This window comes from Muscardinus avellanarius (genome assembly GCF_963383645.1).
Source record: "Muscardinus avellanarius genome assembly, chromosome: 12".
NCBI classification, from domain to species: domain Eukaryota; kingdom Metazoa; phylum Chordata; class Mammalia; order Rodentia; family Gliridae; genus Muscardinus; species Muscardinus avellanarius.
The window spans coordinates 43796845-43816473 of NC_137798.1; the positions used below are offsets into that span (position 1 = coordinate 43796845).

At 41.5% G+C, this 19629-nt stretch overlaps 1 protein-coding gene and 1 pseudogene across 2 annotated transcripts; both read right to left on the minus strand.

The window, feature by feature from the left end:
- Positions 1-884: 884 nt before the first annotated feature.
- On the minus strand, positions 885-2279 carry CLEC14A (C-type lectin domain containing 14A; the record flags this gene model as incomplete). Its single annotated transcript, XM_080707136.1, has 1 exon — positions 885-2279. One exon carries the CDS (start codon positions 2277-2279, stop codon positions 885-887), a length of 1395 nt encoding a protein of 464 aa, XP_080563262.1.
- A 3223-nt stretch (positions 2280-5502) lies between these two features.
- On the minus strand, positions 5503-9279 carry LOC308271414 (nuclear ubiquitous casein and cyclin-dependent kinase substrate 1-like; annotated as a pseudogene). The gene is made up of 2 exons: positions 8881-9279; positions 5503-5924 (listed from the first exon to the last, which is right to left on the minus strand). The product of its transcript is annotated as a nuclear ubiquitous casein and cyclin-dependent kinase substrate 1-like (transcript).
- Between the last annotated feature and the right edge of the window lie 10350 nt (positions 9280-19629).

Genomic DNA, 19629 nt, shown 5'->3' on the forward strand with positions numbered 1-19629 from the left:
ATCACTATAATTGGAAGTAAGGATCAGCATCCTGATATTTAGGAGAAGGTGATTTGGTTGGGGAGGTCATTTCACTGGAGAGCACAAACATCGGAAAGAGAACACACAAATCATTTGTTTCCTTGGGCAAGGGCACGCGATAAACACTGGAGTAGTGGTCAACTATAATTTCCTTCCAGAGCCAGGAGCTAGGGCAATACACAACTTTGGATTTATAGCAGCGCTCTCCAGTAGCAGTGACTTTGAAAGTAAAGGATAAAAGAACAAAGGGAAAAGTCACTGTTTGAAAGATCTGCTCCTTATCAGAGAGTGGAAGGACTTCCCCTTCAATCTAAAAGCAAAAGTACCCTTGTGGCTATTCCCAGCATGCCCTGCAGCCTGTTGCTATTCCCAGCATGCTCTCCTCCTTAATAAGAACTCCTTGCAGAACCATATTCGAGTGGGTTATCAACAATCTTTTATTTTGTGCTTGGGAATATCAAGCCAATATATTCTCTCAGCCCGAACAAAATAGATTTTCTTCCCATTTTATTAAAAATAAACTTAAAAAAAGGATTGATTTCTATTTGCCTCCAATGTGTTGAAATGTTCAGTCACTCTCTGAATTCCCCAGAACATAAGAAAATACCTTCCCCTGGTGTGACCTTGTCCTCAAGACCACCCTAAGGCACTTCTTTACACCTCTCCCCCTTCAGGTAGCTCCTGGGTGGAGAAGAGGAAATTCAGAAGAAGGCGATTTTCTGTAGGAATCATTACTTCAGCCCTTTCCTTGACATTGACAAAGTCTGCTCAGGAAGAATGGCCCTGTCCTGTTTCCCCAAGCCTTTGCAGGAGCCAAGAGAGGAGCCACCAGCCAGGCGCCCTCTGGTCAGTTCCAGCGGCCTTCACCCCTTCACCCCGTTGTCAGTGCCAGGAGCAGAGCTGGGGCGCAAAGCCCCGCTCTCGGCCTCGCTCTCCACAGCCCGCGGGGCCAGAGGCCCCTTCCTGGGTGGAGAGGCAGGGCTCTTGTGAAAGCAAAGTTTGAAAAGCCCCAGCACGGTCATGGTCAGGATCACCAACACCACCACTGCGATGCTCACTAGGACGAAAACCACGGTGGAGGAGGAGTCCAGGGCCCGGGGAGTGGAAGACGCAGACATGGGGTAAAAGCTGGGGATCACGCTTCCTGGTGGGGTGGTAGTGGCTCTTGGCTGGGTTTGAGGAGACATTTGAAAGGTAGGCGTGCTGTGGGCTCCCCACTGAAGGGTCTCAGGAGTCGATGTTGCAGGAGGGCCTGGCTCGGTGGCGTGGGGTACGTCTCCAGGCCTCTGGTGGACTTGGGGTGCCCGCGTTCCGTCTGTCTCGGGGGGACTGGCTGCAGTGGCCTGAGAGCGCTGGGCGGGCACCTCGGGGGTCGGCTGTCCTTTCTCTTTGGTCACACAAGAGCGTCCATCCTTCCCCAACTCGAAGCCCGCCGCGCATTCGCAGACAAAAACTCCCAAGTCGTCTAGGCATCCCGAGAGCTCAGAGCACCTGCCGGCGCGGAGGTACCTGCCAGGGCAGGGGCAGAGCTCGCCCCCGGGGTGCAGCCCGTCCCAGCGCGCGCCGCCGTCTTCCTGGATGCAGGTGGCAGAGATGGAGAGCTCCCCGGGGCAGCGCGCACTCACCTTGGTCCCGGGGGGACTGAAGTCCAGCGCCGAGCTGTACAGCTGGAAGGGAGCGCGGTAGCTCACGTGAGAGGCGGCCCCGGGGTGCGGCGCGGGGCACAAGCCCTCGAACTGGTACTTGCACAGGTAGCCATTGGCGCGCTGGCGGCAGCGCATCTCCTTCCAGCCTGCGGGCTCGACCCCGCCGCTGGCCTGGAGTCCCGCGCACCTCCGCGCCGTGCAGGAGCGCTGGGGCTCCTCCACCCACGGCAGTGTGTCGCTCTCGGACTGGTCGGCGTCGAGGGACAGCCAGGAGAAGCCCCGCAACGGCTCGCCCTCCAGGGTGCAGTGGGAACGCCCGCGCTCCAGGGCCACCCAGAATAGAAGGTCCCTGGAGCCTCCTCCAGGCCCAGGCCCTGCCCGCAGGAGCGCCAGCACCGCGTGCAGCTCGGCGTCCCCGTGCACCGTGCTGAGCGACCCGCCGCGCAGGCTGCAGGCCTCCTCGGCCGCCAGCCGCTCGATGGTAGCGTGGTGCAGGCTGTAGCAAGCCCCCGACGCCGAGCAGCCCGCCCGGTCAGCGGTGGGGTGCTCTGCACCGCAGGGTCCAGGCCAGAACGCCTGACACAGGAGGCACAAGGCGAGTGCCGGCCTCATGGCGAAGGCTCTGGGCACACAGCTGCTCTTAATTTAGGTCTGCCCCTTCTGAGGGCTGGGATCTGTCTCTGGAGCAAGGTCGCCGCCCTCTGCAGCTGGCCCAGCCCGCCCCAAATCCCCTCCCTTCCCTTCTCCTCCGCCCTCCCTTAACCTCTGAGAATCCCCACCAGAGTCCCTGTGGCCAACAGATTCCTCTAGGCCGCGACAGAGCTGCCAGGCCCAGCGCAGCCCTGATTTATTTTGGGGTCAACCACACAGCTGCCGCCTGGGAACGCAGTGGAGGTCCAACACCCCGCTTAGAGCAGAGAAGAGTCACCCTCTCTCAGGCCCCAACTCCCAGGGCGTTACAAGACCTCCTATCCCAGAACACACTGGTGAACCTTGGCAGGAAATACTAAGGAAAAAAGTCACTCGCTTGTGACTGCAGGCCCACGCCTGTCCATTGTGTTTTTGTCGGGATCCGTGGAATTGGCGTCAGAATAATTAGTAGAAGTCCCCAGTCCTCTGAAGGTTTCCTGTGCTTGGAGGGGGAAGGGGGAAGTCATGTGAGACATTCCAGCATCTCCCTTCTAGATCAGAGGCAGCACTATTTAACCAGGATCTCTTCCTGAGGCTCCCGTCAGTCATCTATTCTGTCAAGGAAAATCCAGATGTTCTAAATGTGAGCCAAAGAATCTGGAGAATCTTTGGGTAGTTTAAGTGGGAAGCACTAGCTTCTTGGGTCAGCACTTGCTTTAAAAGTTTGGTTTTCTCTTCCTTTTGTTTCTCTTTGAAATGACACATATTGGTTCATTCAGGAGAGAAAACGCCTTTCATCACCTAAATGAAAAATAATGGCCATAGATCTTCACTGTTAGGTTGTTAGGTTTCCTTCAAGTTTATAGGTTATATATAAGCGAGTTCACGGAGTTATTAACATTGGAAAACAACTGCCCTGTGTGTGATTTTATCCTTGAACTATTTTAATATCTTTTTTCTCTGTGATTAAGTACCAATATTTATAGCACTAATTTGTAAAAGTCTCCTTTTGGGAACATTAGAGTTCAACAACCTTAAGAAACTTGAGTATTTATTACATTATAATGCATATAGGATGCTGTAAAACAATACTCTGTAATTGAAAAGATGATTGATTCAATTTCTTCAGGGTTCCAATGGGTGTTTTATTAAAATAAAATGCCAATTACTCTGGAAGTGGGAGGAGTTCAAATAGGTAGGAAGGAAAGGTTCAAATCTGCATTGGCCCTGGAAGGATTTCTTGTTAGCAACTCAGACAATCTACATCATATTAGAAAATACATCATTCATCAATTCTGACTTGCAGTGACGGAATATGTTGCATCCAAAATACAGAAATATCCTCAACTCAGCCCTGGTGAAGAGGCAGGATGCTTTCAGATATCAATTATCAGAATGAAAGTTGCCATTCCGTGAATAGGGCTAAATCCACACTTTAAGACTCACTTTGCTGAACTATATTGAACTGTTTAGCTAAAAGGGAGTGTGAATGAAGGTGTTGGGTCACATCTGTATGCTGGCATCTCATTTTTTACCATTCCCCTCACTCTCCTTCTTCTTCTGGAAAGTCCATGTGTCTTAACAAGCAACAGTAAACACCATGGATCATCGTCACACTTACTGCTCTTGGTGACCCTGGAGTTTTGCAGCAGGATTTCTCTCCCACCCTTTTTGTTTCCCAATTTAAAGGACATCCATTGGTCTCTCATTTTTTAATGCTTGAGACATTTAAACATGACTTTGCATTTAAATTAAGTAACTTAGTGTCTCGTAAGGAAGAAACATGAAAATCCAGAAGTCAAACAGAAAATGAATTTTGAAAATACTTAATCACTCTTGGGCCAGCTCTATATGCTTTTGCTATCCATGGCAGTGTGTTGTAATGCATCCCTGGAGTGTGGTACATTTCAGTACAACCTTTATCAAACTTAAATGAAAATTCTTAGATATTTTGAAAGTCATTTGGGGAGAGACGAGATTGCTAGAATAAGAAAGAATGAATAACTGGAAAGTTCATAGTAAATAAATGATACCACTCCCTGGCATTAAGCCTAGGGAGGTGGGATATTAGAGGAGAGAAACATATTCATTATAATGATTATATATCATAGTCCTGGCCAGGGCTGGTATGATGTAAGAGAGAAGTCAGAAAAAAATTAGCTAAAAGTAAAGCATGTTTCATTTTGTAATGAATTACTTGGTATTGATCTGTATGCTATTAACATTTTGAAGTGTACAGTGTATTCAGAAAAACATAGAAATGTAGAAGGAATTTTAATTTTAACTAGTATGTTTATTAATATAATAACATAATGCCATTTTACCTTCACTGATACCCAAATACTTCAGATCTGATTATAATAAGTATGAATTTATAGGCTCTTTTATATGTTAGGAAAGCAACTATGTTATAAAATTGTGCCATTTTTTCTATAATTAAACATCTGCATACTGTCTATATACTTACCTTCTAAGGTGTGTGTGTGTGTGTGTGTGTGTGTGTGTGTAAAATTCCTGGATATATAGATATATATGTGTGCATGTGTATATGTAATATATATGTAAAGAGAAACTCTTATACAGATGCAACAGAAGATATATAAAAGATGTTTATAGCTGCACTCTTCATATTAATGAAAATTAGAATTTGTAAAAATGCTCAGAAACAGTAGATAAATAGCTGTGGTATATTTACTCAATAAATATTATATGGCAATCAATATTAATGAACTATAGCCACAAATAATATAAGTTAATCTTAGCAATACAATGTTAAGTGACAAATTTCTAAAAAATTATACAAAGATGGACATTTTTTTTGTAATACCAAAAATGCTAAACACATTTTAAATACATGTACTCTTTAGGAAAGTAAGTAGTTACAGTACAATAAGATAGAAGGAAGAATGAACAGAGGATGCTGAGATGGGTCCTTTGGGTAGGAGAGAAGAGGTGGAGGCAAATTGGTAAAAGAACGAAGGGTTTAATGTAGGATATTATTGGAGTCCCAGCTTTCATTTTATTTTTTAAATTTATTTTTAATTTCATATGGCTTTCATTGGAAAAGAGGGAGGTATGGTGGCAAAGAGGAGACCAAAAGACAAAAAAGGTAACTTAAACATTTCAATGTGCAATGGTTTTCTTTAAAAAGAGAGAGAAAACTTCAACCAATAGAAAAAAGCACTGAAAGCCCATGAGTCAAGCCATAGCCCAAATCATGTTCTATCTTAAGTAGGTTCTCTCTTTTTTTTTCTTTTTTAAATAAAATCTCTTTTGAAACCATCATCAGTTTTAATCCTCCCCAGACTGGGTGTCATCTTCAGATCCTTCACACCCAGATTTCCGGGGCAGAGGGCTTGCAGACACTTTCTTTTCTGGAGGGCTTTCTGGTTTCCCTGTCTTCTTTGGGAGAAGGAGTCTTTTCCTTGGAAGCCTTTGAAGCTGTGGGGTGACCTACTTTCCCTTTGCCTTTAACTGGACTTGGCGTCACTGTAGCCTCTAGCCTGGGTTTGGGCATTTTCTTTTCTTTTCTCTCAGGTTTGGACTTCTTAGCCATCTTCTTGTTTTTTCTTTTTTTCTTTTTTGAACTGCCATCATCACTATCATCATCCTCTTCTATTAGAAAATCTTTGTCACGACTTCCAGGAAGATGGCAATGGAGAAAAGTGGGGCTTATGAGCCCTGCTAACAACTAATCTCTATTACCACAAAATCAGCACCTTTCATAGCCAGAAAACACCATCAGCAGAGAAACAAAAAATGTAATTACAAGGGACAGAGAAAAAGAGGGCTGGAAAAACGAGACACCAGAAAGAAACCAGACCGCAGTGCTGCAGTCAGAGACGCGGCACGAAGCGGCGGGCGCCATTTTCCCTTGCAGCACCAGGCTCCAGAGAGGAGGGGAACTCATAATGGAGCTCAGAATCAGAGAGGAGATACACCGGCCTCACGGCTGAGGACGTGGCAGCAGCGCCTTACTGCCAGCGGCAGCGGCGAGCTCACCGGATGGCACCAGACCAACGCACGCAAGAGCTCACCAGGCTCCAGAGAGGAGCGGCGGACAGCGAGCCGAGGTGAGCCACTACAGATCAGCCGGGAGGAATTCGGCAGATTTCTTGGCGCAGGGAGCATCTAAAGCTCCCAGGGGCTGGGCTCAGCACACCCTGCACGGACTCAGAGAGGAGCTCAAAAACAGAAAAGAAATACGCCAGCCTCACGGCCGAGGGCAGAGCAGCGGCGCCATATTGCCACTGGTGGCAGCAGCAGCAAATTCACCAAGTCCACTACAGCTCCATCTGCACACTCAGCAACAGTGAGTCAAATTGTGGCCCCTAGAGGAGAAATCCCAGTACTGTACTCCCAGGGACTTGACCCAGTGGGGGAGTGGCGGTGGCATAGATATCACACCATAGGAGAACGCCCAACCTAGCACCCCCCATGGTCTAAAGGGTCTGAGACTCTGCGATACAACCTAGTAAAGGAGTAGTGGGGACTGAGATACCACAGACTCGAGATCCAGAGCACCTAAAGTGAAGTCGTAGTGACCCGGGGAAGAACCCAGAGAAGGCACAAACTTCCAAAATCATGGGAAAGAGGAATAACAATGGAGCAATGAATGCCCACAACCCCACAACATCAGAACCTGATAAAACAGAAATTCAGATATTTCTAGAAGATCAAATCAGGAAAATAACTGTAGAAATAATAGAGGTGTTTCAAAAAGAATTCAGAGAGAGCCAAAAAGAGATAAAGGATGCAATTAATGAAGTAAAGGCCTCAATTCAAAGTACAAACAACTGATTAGACCACATGGAGAATAGAAATCTCGCTCTTAGAAGATGATCATTCAAAAAATGAACGCATAGTTTCTAATTTAGAAAAAAAAATCCGACAGCAGGAATCTGACATTGAAGAAATATGGGCCCATTTTAAGAGAGCTAACCTAAGAATAATTGGAATAGAGGAGGGAAAAGAAGGTGAAACCAAAGGGATCAACAATCTCTTCAAGGAATAGCAGAAAATTTTCCAAACATAGAGCAAGAGGTCGATACACAGGTTCAGGAAATTTATAGAACTCCCTTTAGACAGGATCAGAGAAGAGGATCTCCACGTCACATAATTGTCAAAATGACCAGTGTGGAAGCCAAGCAGAGAATCTTAAAGGCAACAAAAACAAAGGGCCAAGTGACATTCAGAGGCAAACCAATTAGAATCACTCCAGACTTCCCAAACCAAGTCATGAGAGCCAGAAGGGCTTGGAGTAACATATTCCAAACTCTGAAAGAAAACAACTTCCAGCCAAAAATTTCCTACCCAGCAAAACTTTCTATCAAATTAGATGGGGAAATAAGAAGATTCCACGACAAACAGAAACTGAAGGAATTTATGTCTTCAAAACCAGCACTAGAGAAAATACTCAAAGAGATTAACTACAAAGAAGAAATAGGTAACACACACCAGAACCAGAGAAACAAGATTTTCCATCCAACAGACAACTAAGATTGGTTATCTGTGGAGATTCATTATTTATGTTAGTCTTTTACCTATCTCTAAATTGTATTGTTTGCTTTTATTGTTGCTAATTTTTAGGATTTCTAGTTGGAATATTAATATACCTTCAGATATAGCATTTGGAAATATTTTTATCCCATTCTATTAGTAACTGTTAACTCTGTTTACATTGTCTTTGGATATACAATTTTTTTTTTATTTTTTAGGAAGTTTGTTTACCCTTTTGTTGCCTGTGCCATTGAAATCATATCCAAGAAATCACTGCCAATTTCAATGTTGTGAGGTTTTATGACCCAGATTTTATTCTAAAAGTCTATAGTATTAAGATTTATATTTAGGTCTTTTATCTATTTTGAGTTAATATTTGTATATGGTGTTAGGTAAGGGTCCAATTTTATTCTTTTTCATGTAGTTATTATTTTTCAACAATATTTAGTTAAAAGATTAGTATTTCCTCCACCAAATGTTCATGGAAACCTTGTCAAAAACAACTTGACAATATATGGAAGAAATTATCTCTAGGCTTTTATTTAACTCCAGTGGTTTATATATCTGCCTTTAGAACAGTACTACACTGTTTCAATTATTGTAGCTTTATATGGCTTGAAATCAGAAAATATACATCTTCTAGCTTTGTTCTTTTTCGAGATTGTTTTGGGTATCTAGAGTCCATATTCCATATCAGGATAGATTTTTTCTGAAAAATAAATAAATAAATGTACGATAGTTTCACCTAAAAAAATAAAAGAAAAAAATATTCTCTGGTAAGAAAGAAAGCAAAAAGAAATATTGAAATGTTATCTTTAAGTCATCAAAAGCTTGGTATCAGACAAATGAAACTGTTATGTGAGATTATCATTGTTAATGTTGGATAAATTGCTATAAAACTAGATGTCAACCACTAAGCCAAGCATGGGAAGGAGGGATGGGGAGGGAACGGGGTGGTGCTCGTATAGGGGCTAACTGGGCGATGTGTGCATGTATGTCTACAAAAGTATTTTCTTTATACCATTATGATGAATGAATACAGTGCACCAATAAAAAATTTAAAAAATAAATAAAAAAAGAAAATCTTTGTCACTGCTGTAATCTTTCTCCTGGAATGGTGTCTCATCCTCTTCTTGTTCTTCTTCACTACCTGCATCTTCCATGAGCATCTCTCTGTGTTTAGAAGCTGCTTTAGATGCTGCCTGCTGTTGCTGGTGCACATATTCATGATCATCATTTTCATCTTCACTGTCTTCTGCAGAATGAGAATCATCCTTCTTGGTCTTCACATCTTTTTCTTCTGAGTCCTCACTGTCTTCTGTGAATTCTTTCCAGATTGCCTCTTCTTTTTAGCTTCTTGAGGAGATAATCGAATTTTTTTAGCAAGAGGACCTGAATCTCTTCCATAATCTTCATCTGAATCATCAGATTCCTGAAACTGAGAATAATCAACGACCTTCCTATTTCTGACAGGCTGGATCATTTTCGCTGTCGAAACTGGACAGAGTCCAGAGGCCAAAGACCAGGACCTCCCCCAACCCCGTGTGCTCCGCACCCTGCCCCCGGTCCCCTAACTTCGGCCAATGGGGCCTCTGCTGCTGAACCCTGAGCTGCTGGTTTCTCCAGGTCCTCAGCTCCTTGGTTCAGAGCCCCTGGATCAGAGGAACCCCCGTGCTCCCCTGTCTCTTCAAAATGAATGAATCAAACCACCAGCTTTCATTTTAGATATTGACTTAGTAGCTGATTATTCCATCATTACATTCACAAACATAATCAAAGTCAATCACTAAACAGAAAATGAAAAGGAGAGAGGGAGGAGAAAATAGGGTGGGAATTAAGGTAGGGCTAAATGAGTGATGTGTGCATGTACACTCTACCATCTTGTACCTCATTAAGATGTATGACTACAAGCCAGGCATAGTGGCACATGTTTGTAATCCCAGTACTTGGGAGGCTGAGACAGGAGGATCACAGGTTGGCAACCAGCCTTAGCTACTTAGTAAGGTCCTCTGCAAATTAGTGAGACCTTGTTTTAAAATAAAGAATAAAAATAATGTTCATGATATACATTAACAAACATATCAAAGTCAATTATTAAGCCAAACATGAGAAGGAGGGAGGGGAAGAGAATGGGGTGGGAATTGGATAAAGGATAATTGGGTGATGTGTGCATGTATGCCTCTACCATTTTGTACTTCATTAAAGCAGCATGTATGACTACAATGCACCAATAAAAAATTTTTAAAAAGCCGGGCGTGGTGGCACACGCTTATAATCCCTGCATTCGGGAGGCAAGACCTGAGGACCGCGGTTTGTGGACAGCCTCAGCTTTTACTTAGTGAGCCCCTCTGCAACTTAGTGAGACCCTGTTTCAAAATAAAGAATAAAAAATAGGGTAGTGGGTGTAGCTCGGTGGTCGAATGACCCTGGGTTCCATCCCCATACCTGAAAAAAAAAAATTAAAACATACTGCTGGAGGTGTAGCTGAGGGATAGAATGCCCCTGGGTTCCATCCCCAGTAACTAAAATAATAAAAATAAAATAAAAATAAAAGATGTATTATTACAATGTATCAATAAAATATTAAAAGATAAATGATTAAGTAATGAATAAAATAAATGAAAGTGGCTATATATGAATGATGAGGGAATGACATGAGCCAGGTATTATGATTAATTTAATTCTGAATGACAAAGAGTTCCAAAATGTGATTTAAAGAAGGTGAAATCAAATAGTAGTTACATTTTCAAAAAAATGTTCTCAGCCTATTGTTCTTCACTCCCACATTCCTTTGCAGGTAAAGCATTTTAAAATTTAAGCCAACTATTAATCTGAAAAAGCATAGTAAGTAAAATATTTATGTTTCCAGCGTTTTCAACCTGTGGATAATTGTTAAGAATTATGCATTTTACTTATTTATTTATTTATTTGCACAAGATCACTCAAGGAACTAGAGAGAATGTAGAGGGAAATTAAGTTCAGCCTACCATTTTCAATTTAATTATTTATTTAAAATATCAGAAATAATTCAAGATGGAGAAAGATAAATTCTCACAAATCGCATGTTACATTATAAATTTATAAGGTTGTTGATCCTCACTAAATAACTCTGTCATTGTTGAAAGGAAACCGCATCTGGGTCTTGGTATATTTCTGATTTCACTTAAGAGATATAAAAATAATTCAGAGGAAATTGAAAAGGATACAACATTCCATCAGGGGAACATGACATTCAGAAACTAATCTATAGAGGCTAAAAATTGTGAGAGTTCACAGCCTTTTAGAACTGGATTGGAACTCAGCAAAAGAATCTTTTCAAGAGATGGGTTACAAGCGTTCATTGTTTGCTTGGCTTATTTTTTTTTTTTTAAGTTAAGTTCATACATTTCGGAGTTCTTCGGGGTCTACTCCTTGCTTTTCTTCTCTTTCACTGGATATTCCTCTTATCTCAGATAATTATCTCAGATAATTTCATCCTATGCTATGCCATGGCTTTAAATATCATCCCTGTGCCAGTGTTGCCCAAACTTAAAGCTATCCTCCATTCTTGGCTGACTTCCCAATTCATGCATCCATCATCTACTTGACATTTCCACTAGTCGATGAGTCAGGAAAGAGTGGAGGCCAGCCACAGGTACTATGAGATTTGCAGCTGGGGCAAACAGGGCCTAATCCTCTGGGAGCCCTCCCTTGGAGAGACTTAGAAACCCAACCCAGAATGTCCACTAGGGGAGAAGCTACAATATTTATTTATGACCTATTGCCCCGCCGTCAAGAAGCTCAAGGCATTTGGTGTTAGGTATTTTCAGCAGTCCCTAAGCACAGGGCAAGCCCCCACTGGTATCCAGAGAGCACCTATAGGCAGAGACACCCGAGAGGCTATCCTGAGGACACCTGTAGGCAGAGGGATGTAGACATTGACTACTATTGCCTATCTACTCCCACCGTGCTGCCTTTGGCTTAAATATTCTCTCTCCTAGTCCTGAGGTATAAATTACATCTGCTACTTTATTTATAACCTCTTTGTCCCCTGCACTTCTTTCTTCATAGTACTATCACAAATATAAGTATGTATTTAGTTATTTTTTAGATTTAAATACTCTTGTTACTCAAATAGCAGTAGCATTGGCAGTGGAGGGCTTATGTTAGAAATGCAGGATCTCAGCCCCATCCCAGACACACTGAATCAGGATTTGCACATTAAAAAGTTCCTTATGCGAGTCGTATGCTCATTAATAGTTTGAGAAGCCACTCCACCAGACTGTATTGACTGTACTTTTTGGAGGGCAGAGGTTTTCTTTTTCCTTCTTTGCCATTTTTCCAGGTCCCTAATAATGTAGCTTGGATATAGCTTGTACTCAAGAAATAACAGTTGATTAGACACACACATGTACACACACTATACATATGCACAGGCACATGCATGTACAGTACATGCCATATGATAAAGTACCTATGATTTAGAATAACGCTGCATGCCAGTTTATGAACACTTGGAAGTTTCTAGCTTTTTCTCCAGAATCAGATCATAATTCTATAGGACCAGCAATGATCTAGGCCCATAGGCTAGTATGTCTCCTAACAAAGTGATCTGAAGTACTACTTCAGCACCAGATAAGAAAGCCCTATTACAGCCGGGCGTGGTGGCGCACGCTTGTAATCCCCGCGCTTGGGAGGTAGAGACAGGAGGATCGCGCAGGTTCGAAGCCAGCCTTGCTGGCTTAAGAGACCCTGTTTCCAAATAAAATATAAAAATACGTCTGGGAGTGTGCCCCGGAGGTAGAAGGGTTTCCAGGAACCCCAGTACCACCAAAAAGAAAAAGAAAAAATAATAAACTCTTATTACAATAAACTGGGCAGCATTCTGATTCAGGTTGTTGGACAGCTCACCATGCCTGCTCCCGTTGTGGCTTCACGTTATCATCTCTTCCTGAAGGATTTGTGTGGTAGGTGTGCTTGACCATCAAGGCATACCCTAAGCCCAAGAGTATGGTTTTTCTATTGGTGCCTACAAAAGTTCCACTTCACAGAGCTGGAAATGAGGGGGGAGGCAGGAATCACAGTTACTTAAACTCAAATCCTATTAGGCTTATCTGTTATCACTTTGTAAGTACTGGGGATAATCAGCAGTTGCCTTAGCATTTACCCTGCAGAGGCAGTGGAACCTTGCAATTATTGTTAGCTCGACTTAATAACTGGCTCGTTTTAAGGCCTCTGTCTCTGATAAATTCATACATCCTGCACAAAGGTTCTCTATTGGATCGTCTCTCCCAGATGTGTGATTTATTCTTACTATTACAATGCATTTCAAATCTGATACATTCAGAGGATTTTTGTTTGACCTGGTTTAGCATCAAGAACTTTTGTTTTAAAACAACAATGATTTAGGCAAATGTAGTCAATAAAATGGATGCCATATATCTTTTTGGTGTACTACCTCCTTGTTTTATACCGAAGCCACATGATCTGATATGATTTATAACAGTGAGGGGAAAAAGCTGCTTTCTAAATATACACATACAGACATCTATAGATGAAAAACAAATGAAGATTCTTATTGTAATTTTCCCTGAACTATACTTTTAGTGAATGGTCTTACTATGAGTAAAGCTTCATCACAGTTTATTGTCAAGTAGGAATACTTTGCACTCCTTTCTGTTCAATACCTCACATATGATACAGAGATTCACAATCTTAAATGTATCTGTGAATATGCCATGGTGTAATAATACTCCTTCCTTGAATACTCTTTACATGATTAGGTGTTAATGGAAAATTTGACAGGGGAATCTGCTTGAGCATTTTAGTTTTTCTGTTCTTCTATATAGCGAGGTCACTCGGAGTCACAGGAAATGTAAGTAAAGAGCAAGGAGGAGTTTAGAAATACATTGTTCTTCACAGCCTGGTGCCTTGTGTGACCCTAGCACTCATGAAATGGCTTCTAAGTGAGCCTTTGGGATGAGTGGGGCGATCTGGGGAGGCTGCAATGGCCTCATTGCTTTGGGTATTCTGCCCATAAACACTCTCAGCTTGTAGGAATCCCTGCCCACTGCCTGCTGGAGGTCTTTGAGGATTAGCAGGAGAATGGAGGAGGCAGAGATTAGCACAGAGGAGACAGAGTGGAAAGTTCTATTTCCATCTTTGTAAGTGAGAGAATTAAAAAAGGGCTTTCCCGGGTCTTCTTTGCTGGGAGACAGACACAATGTGAGTCTGCTACACCTCAGCCCAAAGGGATAGGAATCCTAACTCAGGGGATTTCTCCCTAACTACCCCTGACCTTTTCTTATTGCCCATCTGTGTTGCAGATGAGCTATGTCTTTGGGCAATAACAATTCGATTCTCTTAGAATAAATATTCTCTACCTATGCTACTTCTCAGCCTCAAATACAGTTTCCATCTTCCGTCTCCAAATCTGCTTTACCTGTGGACAACAGGAATGTTTCAATCTATCTAGATATAAAAAAAAAAACCCTCAGGATTGTGATAAAGTTGAATGGCAGCATTATCTAGCCCTGTCTTCTCCTTTCCAGACCCTCAATGTAACACTTGGCTGGAGAGGTTCCAGTATCATACTAGGGTCCCACCAGCTAGAATGTGTCTGGTATGCTTAGTGAGACCTAGTAGACACCCACAGGTCACTTCGCAATTCTTTAATTGTGGTAAAATGCATAAGACTTACTCTCTTAACCATTTGTAAATGTACAGTTCAGATATGCTACACACATTAAAGTGTTGTGCACTGTTGGTAGTAATGTGAAATGGTGCAGCTATTAAGGTCAACAGCATGATAGTTCTCCAAATAATCAAAAATAAAATCACCATATGACTGGGCACATTGCAATGTGAATCTGATTATAACTCTCACTTACTGCCAAACCTGCAGCCTGTGGTGTCTCGGTCCCTAGGTACACAGCATGGAGAAAGTGTGTAGTGTCTCCCAGGTTTGAGTCTTATGTCTCTCTCCTGCGTCCCTTATTTACTATCTAGTTAGATATTTAATGCAGTTAGATTTTTTTCATCATTTTTTTCTGTCTTTTGCTTGTTCTCCATTCACATAAGATCACCTGTCAAGTTCCTGTTGGTGGAGACCGTGCCTTGAAGAACCCCAAGCATCAAAGGAAATGGAATAGAGATGGAGAATTGATCTGTCCCCTCAACACATATTACTGAGCACCTGCCTTGTCCTTGGCATTGAGCCACACAATGAAGATGTGATAAAACAGAAACATCTTCAAGAGTCTACTGAAAGAAAATAATTAAAACAGCAAATGAATAGCTACAAAGAGTAGCCAGGCTATGACAAAAAAGCAAAAGGGAATGAACCAAGAGGATACCTAGATTTGGTGGCTGAGCTTACTTGTCAGGGTGCTGAGGGTGAGAACACTCCAGTAGCACTTACTTTCAACTTTGACTCCTGTATCACCTGTAGCCAGGTGAGCCCTAAGTTTCATCAGGAGTGGGACCTACAGCCGTCACATTTACATGGGGTTTATAACACCAAATGCATGCTGCTTTCAGAATAAAATTTCATTTCCTGCTGGAGTTATATAAACTCATTTCAGGTTAAGATCTCATTTCAGGGGGAGAAGCTACAGATATCCTCAAATCTTTCACTTCTCTTCCATGAACACTCATCCACTCTGTCCTGTGGTTTCACCTTAGGCATGTTTCAGACCTTCCCATGAAGCTCTTCCTCTTCTCACCACCTGCAATAGTTTGGATTTAGAACCTCCCCCTAGTCCTCCCAGAAACAAGGTAGCAGTATTAGAAGCAAACTTGGTTGCAAGGAGGGGTGCTTTGGGGTGTGGCCTTGGGGATTATATTTGGTTCTCTCCTCCTACTTGGCTCTCTGCCTCTGATCTTTACAATGTAGGAGGAGAGGCTAGCACTCTTCATCTCTCTGCTTCTTGCTATCATACTCTAAGCCCCACCATCATACTCTTAGCTCTGCAGACCCAGGCTGACATGGACTGAACCCTGAAATCTCCAAATACTCTGAGCAAATAAATCTCTTTTTCTCTAACTTTAGGGGTCAGTTGTTTTGGATTATTGCAGTGAGAGTGGTGACCAAGATACCACCTCAGCTCAAAGTCACTTAGACTCTTGAAATCATCTCCTAGTGTCTGCTCCTGCATCCCTCCTCCTCTCACCCTCCCACTCCAGTGCCCTCCATCTTCCATACCACCTCCAGTAATAAAAGCCCATATCCACTTAGATCACAGCTCCTTCTCATACTCTTTTAAAAACTCTGTTTGGTTTTTTGTTTCCTCTAACAGAACTAGAATCTCTGTTCTATGAACACACTGCCTTTTGTAATTTGCTATTGTTTTCTGTGCATTCATTCTGGCTTCCCAACAACATTTCTTGAAGTCATTAGCTCAGTGTAATGGTAGTCTATCTGTAACCTCCAGAGTAGTGAAATAATTAATAAAAATAATAATAATAATAATAATAATAATAATGCAATGAGCATATTATTTGATTAATATCAATAGCCATTAAACTAAGCTCATATGGGCCCTGCATTATTGCTAGAGGCTGATAAGGACCCAGATTTGCTTCTTCATAATTAAAATAACTAAACACCTGCTTTACTTGACCAGTCATTGGGCTGTGATATAGCTTTTTGTTTTGTTTTGAGCCCTTGGTTGCTATGAATACTATATTGATGTCTCACTTTAGTGAAGGAGAGCATTTGCTCAACAATGAACTTTCTACTCAGAGAAAATGGTGCTCACAGAAGTGGACACACTAGTGGGGTCTTGTTTCCAAGCTATTGGACAAAATATAGCCTTAAGGCTTAACTCTCTTAGTCCTTTAGGTATAAAGCAAACAAGTGGTGTGTGTGTGTGTGTGTGTGTGTGTGTGTGTGTGTGTGTGTGTGTCTGTGTTTCAGAGGATTGAGCCCAGGTGCATTCTACCACCAAGCTATACCGCAGCTATTTGTTTTTTTATATTTATTTATTTATTTATTTATTTATTTATTTATTTATTTATTGGTAGTACTGGGGTTCCTGGAAGCCCTTCTACCTCCAGGCTACACTCCCAGACCTATTTTTACATTTTTATTTAGAAACAGGGTCTCCTAAGCCAGCGTGCCCAGCTGGCTTCGAACCTGCGCAATCATCCCGTCTCTGCCTCCCAAGCCCGGTGATTACAAGCGTGTGCCACCACGCCCGGCTGCTATTTGTTTTTTTAAACAGGGTCTTGGTAGGTTGATGAGTCTCACTATTGCTAAGGCTGTCCTGGAACCTGAGATCCTCCTGTCTCAGCCTCTCAAGTCCTGGGATTACAAGCGTGTGCCATCACGCCTGGCTATGATATCAGATTTAAACTGTATACATTGTCAAAGGAATTCAAGTGAAATTACTTACTGGAACAGGATACAGAACAAGTCTGGAAAATAGAACCACCGATGCCATGGTGAAAGAAAGAGAATTACTTCCTATCTCTTTTCTATTAATATCTTCTGGGGGCTTAATTGTATGCCCATAAAGCTGTCAGTGAATTTTCATGCTGTATCCTAAATGATTATCAGTGATATATTTACACTTATACCTTTAATTAATTTCAAATAGTTTGCAGGCTTTTTGAACCAAAAATAAATACAATAAATATTACAAACACCTGGATTTGGCAGTAACCAACTCCAATTGAGATCCACTGGTAGAATAACAATAAAGATTGGATTAGTTTAGATTTAACAACCAAGACATTCCCTTTGATTTGTAGATGTTCAACCCCATCTCAAGATACTGCTTCATTTCTTCTCATCCCAAACACAAGAAAGTATTGTATTTGTTTGTTTGTTTGCATTAAGTTTAAACCTTGCCTCTCTTAACTGCTTCTTAACTTGCTTAAAGTTACAATGACCAAGCCCAGTGTGGTGGTGCATGCCTGTAATCCCAGTAGTTATGAGCAAGAAACAGAAGGATTGCAGGTTAGAGGCCAGCCTCAGCTTCTTAGTGAAACTCTCAGCAACATAAGATTCTATTTTTTTTTAAGACTAAGGCTAGGGGTGTAGTTCTAAGATAGCCTGAGTTTCATCTGCAGTACCAACACACACACACACACACACACACACACAATTGTAATTACCAAGGGGGTATAATACTTGGGATAATAAGAAATAGTCATAACAGGCTGGGAAATATATTCATATAGTATTTTAAAAACACACATGGAACAAATATTTATTTATTTATTTATTTATTTATTTTTGTGGTACTGGGGATGGAACCCAGGGGCATTGTACCTCTGAGCTACACTCCCATCCCTACCTTTTAGTCCATTTACTTATTTATTTATTTATTTATTTAGTGGTACTGGGGTTCCTGGAAACCCTTCTACCTCTGAGCTACACTCCCAGACCTATTTTTATATTCTTATTTGGAAACAGGGTCTATTGGGCTGGCTTCCAACCTGTACAATCCTCCTGTCTCGCCTCCTAAGCTTGGGGATTACAAGTGTGCGCCAACACGCCCGGCTAGTCCTTTTATTTTTTGAAACAGGGTCTCGCTGAGCTGTGAAGGGCCTCCCTAAGTAGCTGAACCTGTCCACAAACCGCGATCCTCTGGTCTCAGCCTCCTGAATGCTGGGATTACAAGCGTGCACCACAACACCCGCTTGGAACAATTTTTAATAAGATACATCTTTCAGTTTTCTTCATTTACAGTGAAACCACCCACTCACTGATTGACTGAAATTCTAGATTGACCATCTCAGAATCACCTCACCTCATGGAGATGCTCTACCCCGGGCCCCTCACTACCAACTGATGTTTTGCTGATACATATGCCTTCACCTTGCTACCACCCACCTACATTACTTCTCCAAAAGGAATGACTTCATCGATTTTTGGCTGTAATATTTACTCACTTTTAATAGAAAATGCCAGGAGAGCAGGAAGAATTTGTTTGATATTTAGAATTTTTATAAGAATCTTTAAATCATTTTCTCTGAATTAAAAAGTGCATGTTTCCTTTGAAATTTCAGAGTACATCTGTTTCAACCGAGACTGAGACTAAATCAGTACATTTATTCTTGCATACTATATTTATGATATCATAAGGCCAGATTTTTAAAATGCCTCCTAATTTTTATGCTCCTGAAAATTGTATTTGTCTCTATTGTTCATATATGAATGAGTATTAAGTGGACTAACTGAAATTTCCTAATAAACTTAAAATTCAAAATGAAGGCTATTGGTTTAGAGAAATAAAAGCATCTATTATACCTACATAGATTAATTTTTAAATTATAATTAAAAATGAGCTTTATTTTGAACAGTTCTTATAAAATATTGTCTAAATCTTTCTCAGCTGTACTTTTTTATTAAATTCAGGGTGTTAATATACTTACTTGGATTCTTATTAACTATAATTTTGATCATTGATTACTAATAGTCATTTAAAGGGTATATTATCAGGTTTTCTCTGATCATCCATCTGGAAAAGTATTCCATTAGCCCAGCCAGTATGCATGTGTTATTTCTTGGAGGGGGAAATAATAATGGGTTTGGTGAGAAGGCTATTGAAGAGAGATATTCTCCTTCCTTCATGTTTCAGAAACAGTCGAGTGAGTCCTTTTTGCCAGGGGTAGAAAAATAAAAGAGGAAAAATTCTTTTTAGCAAATAATATGTTACAATTCATTTCATGTTCCTATTACAAAACAAGAAGCAATTTGACTAAACAAAATCTGGGACTGGAGCAGCTTATGACTGTGCTTTTTTTTTTTTCTTCCTCCTCTCTATATTGACAGAAAGCTATTTTGGAAACACTGAGAATCTGAATATTGCTTTTGTCTGAATTAACAAATTATTGCTCAAATGTT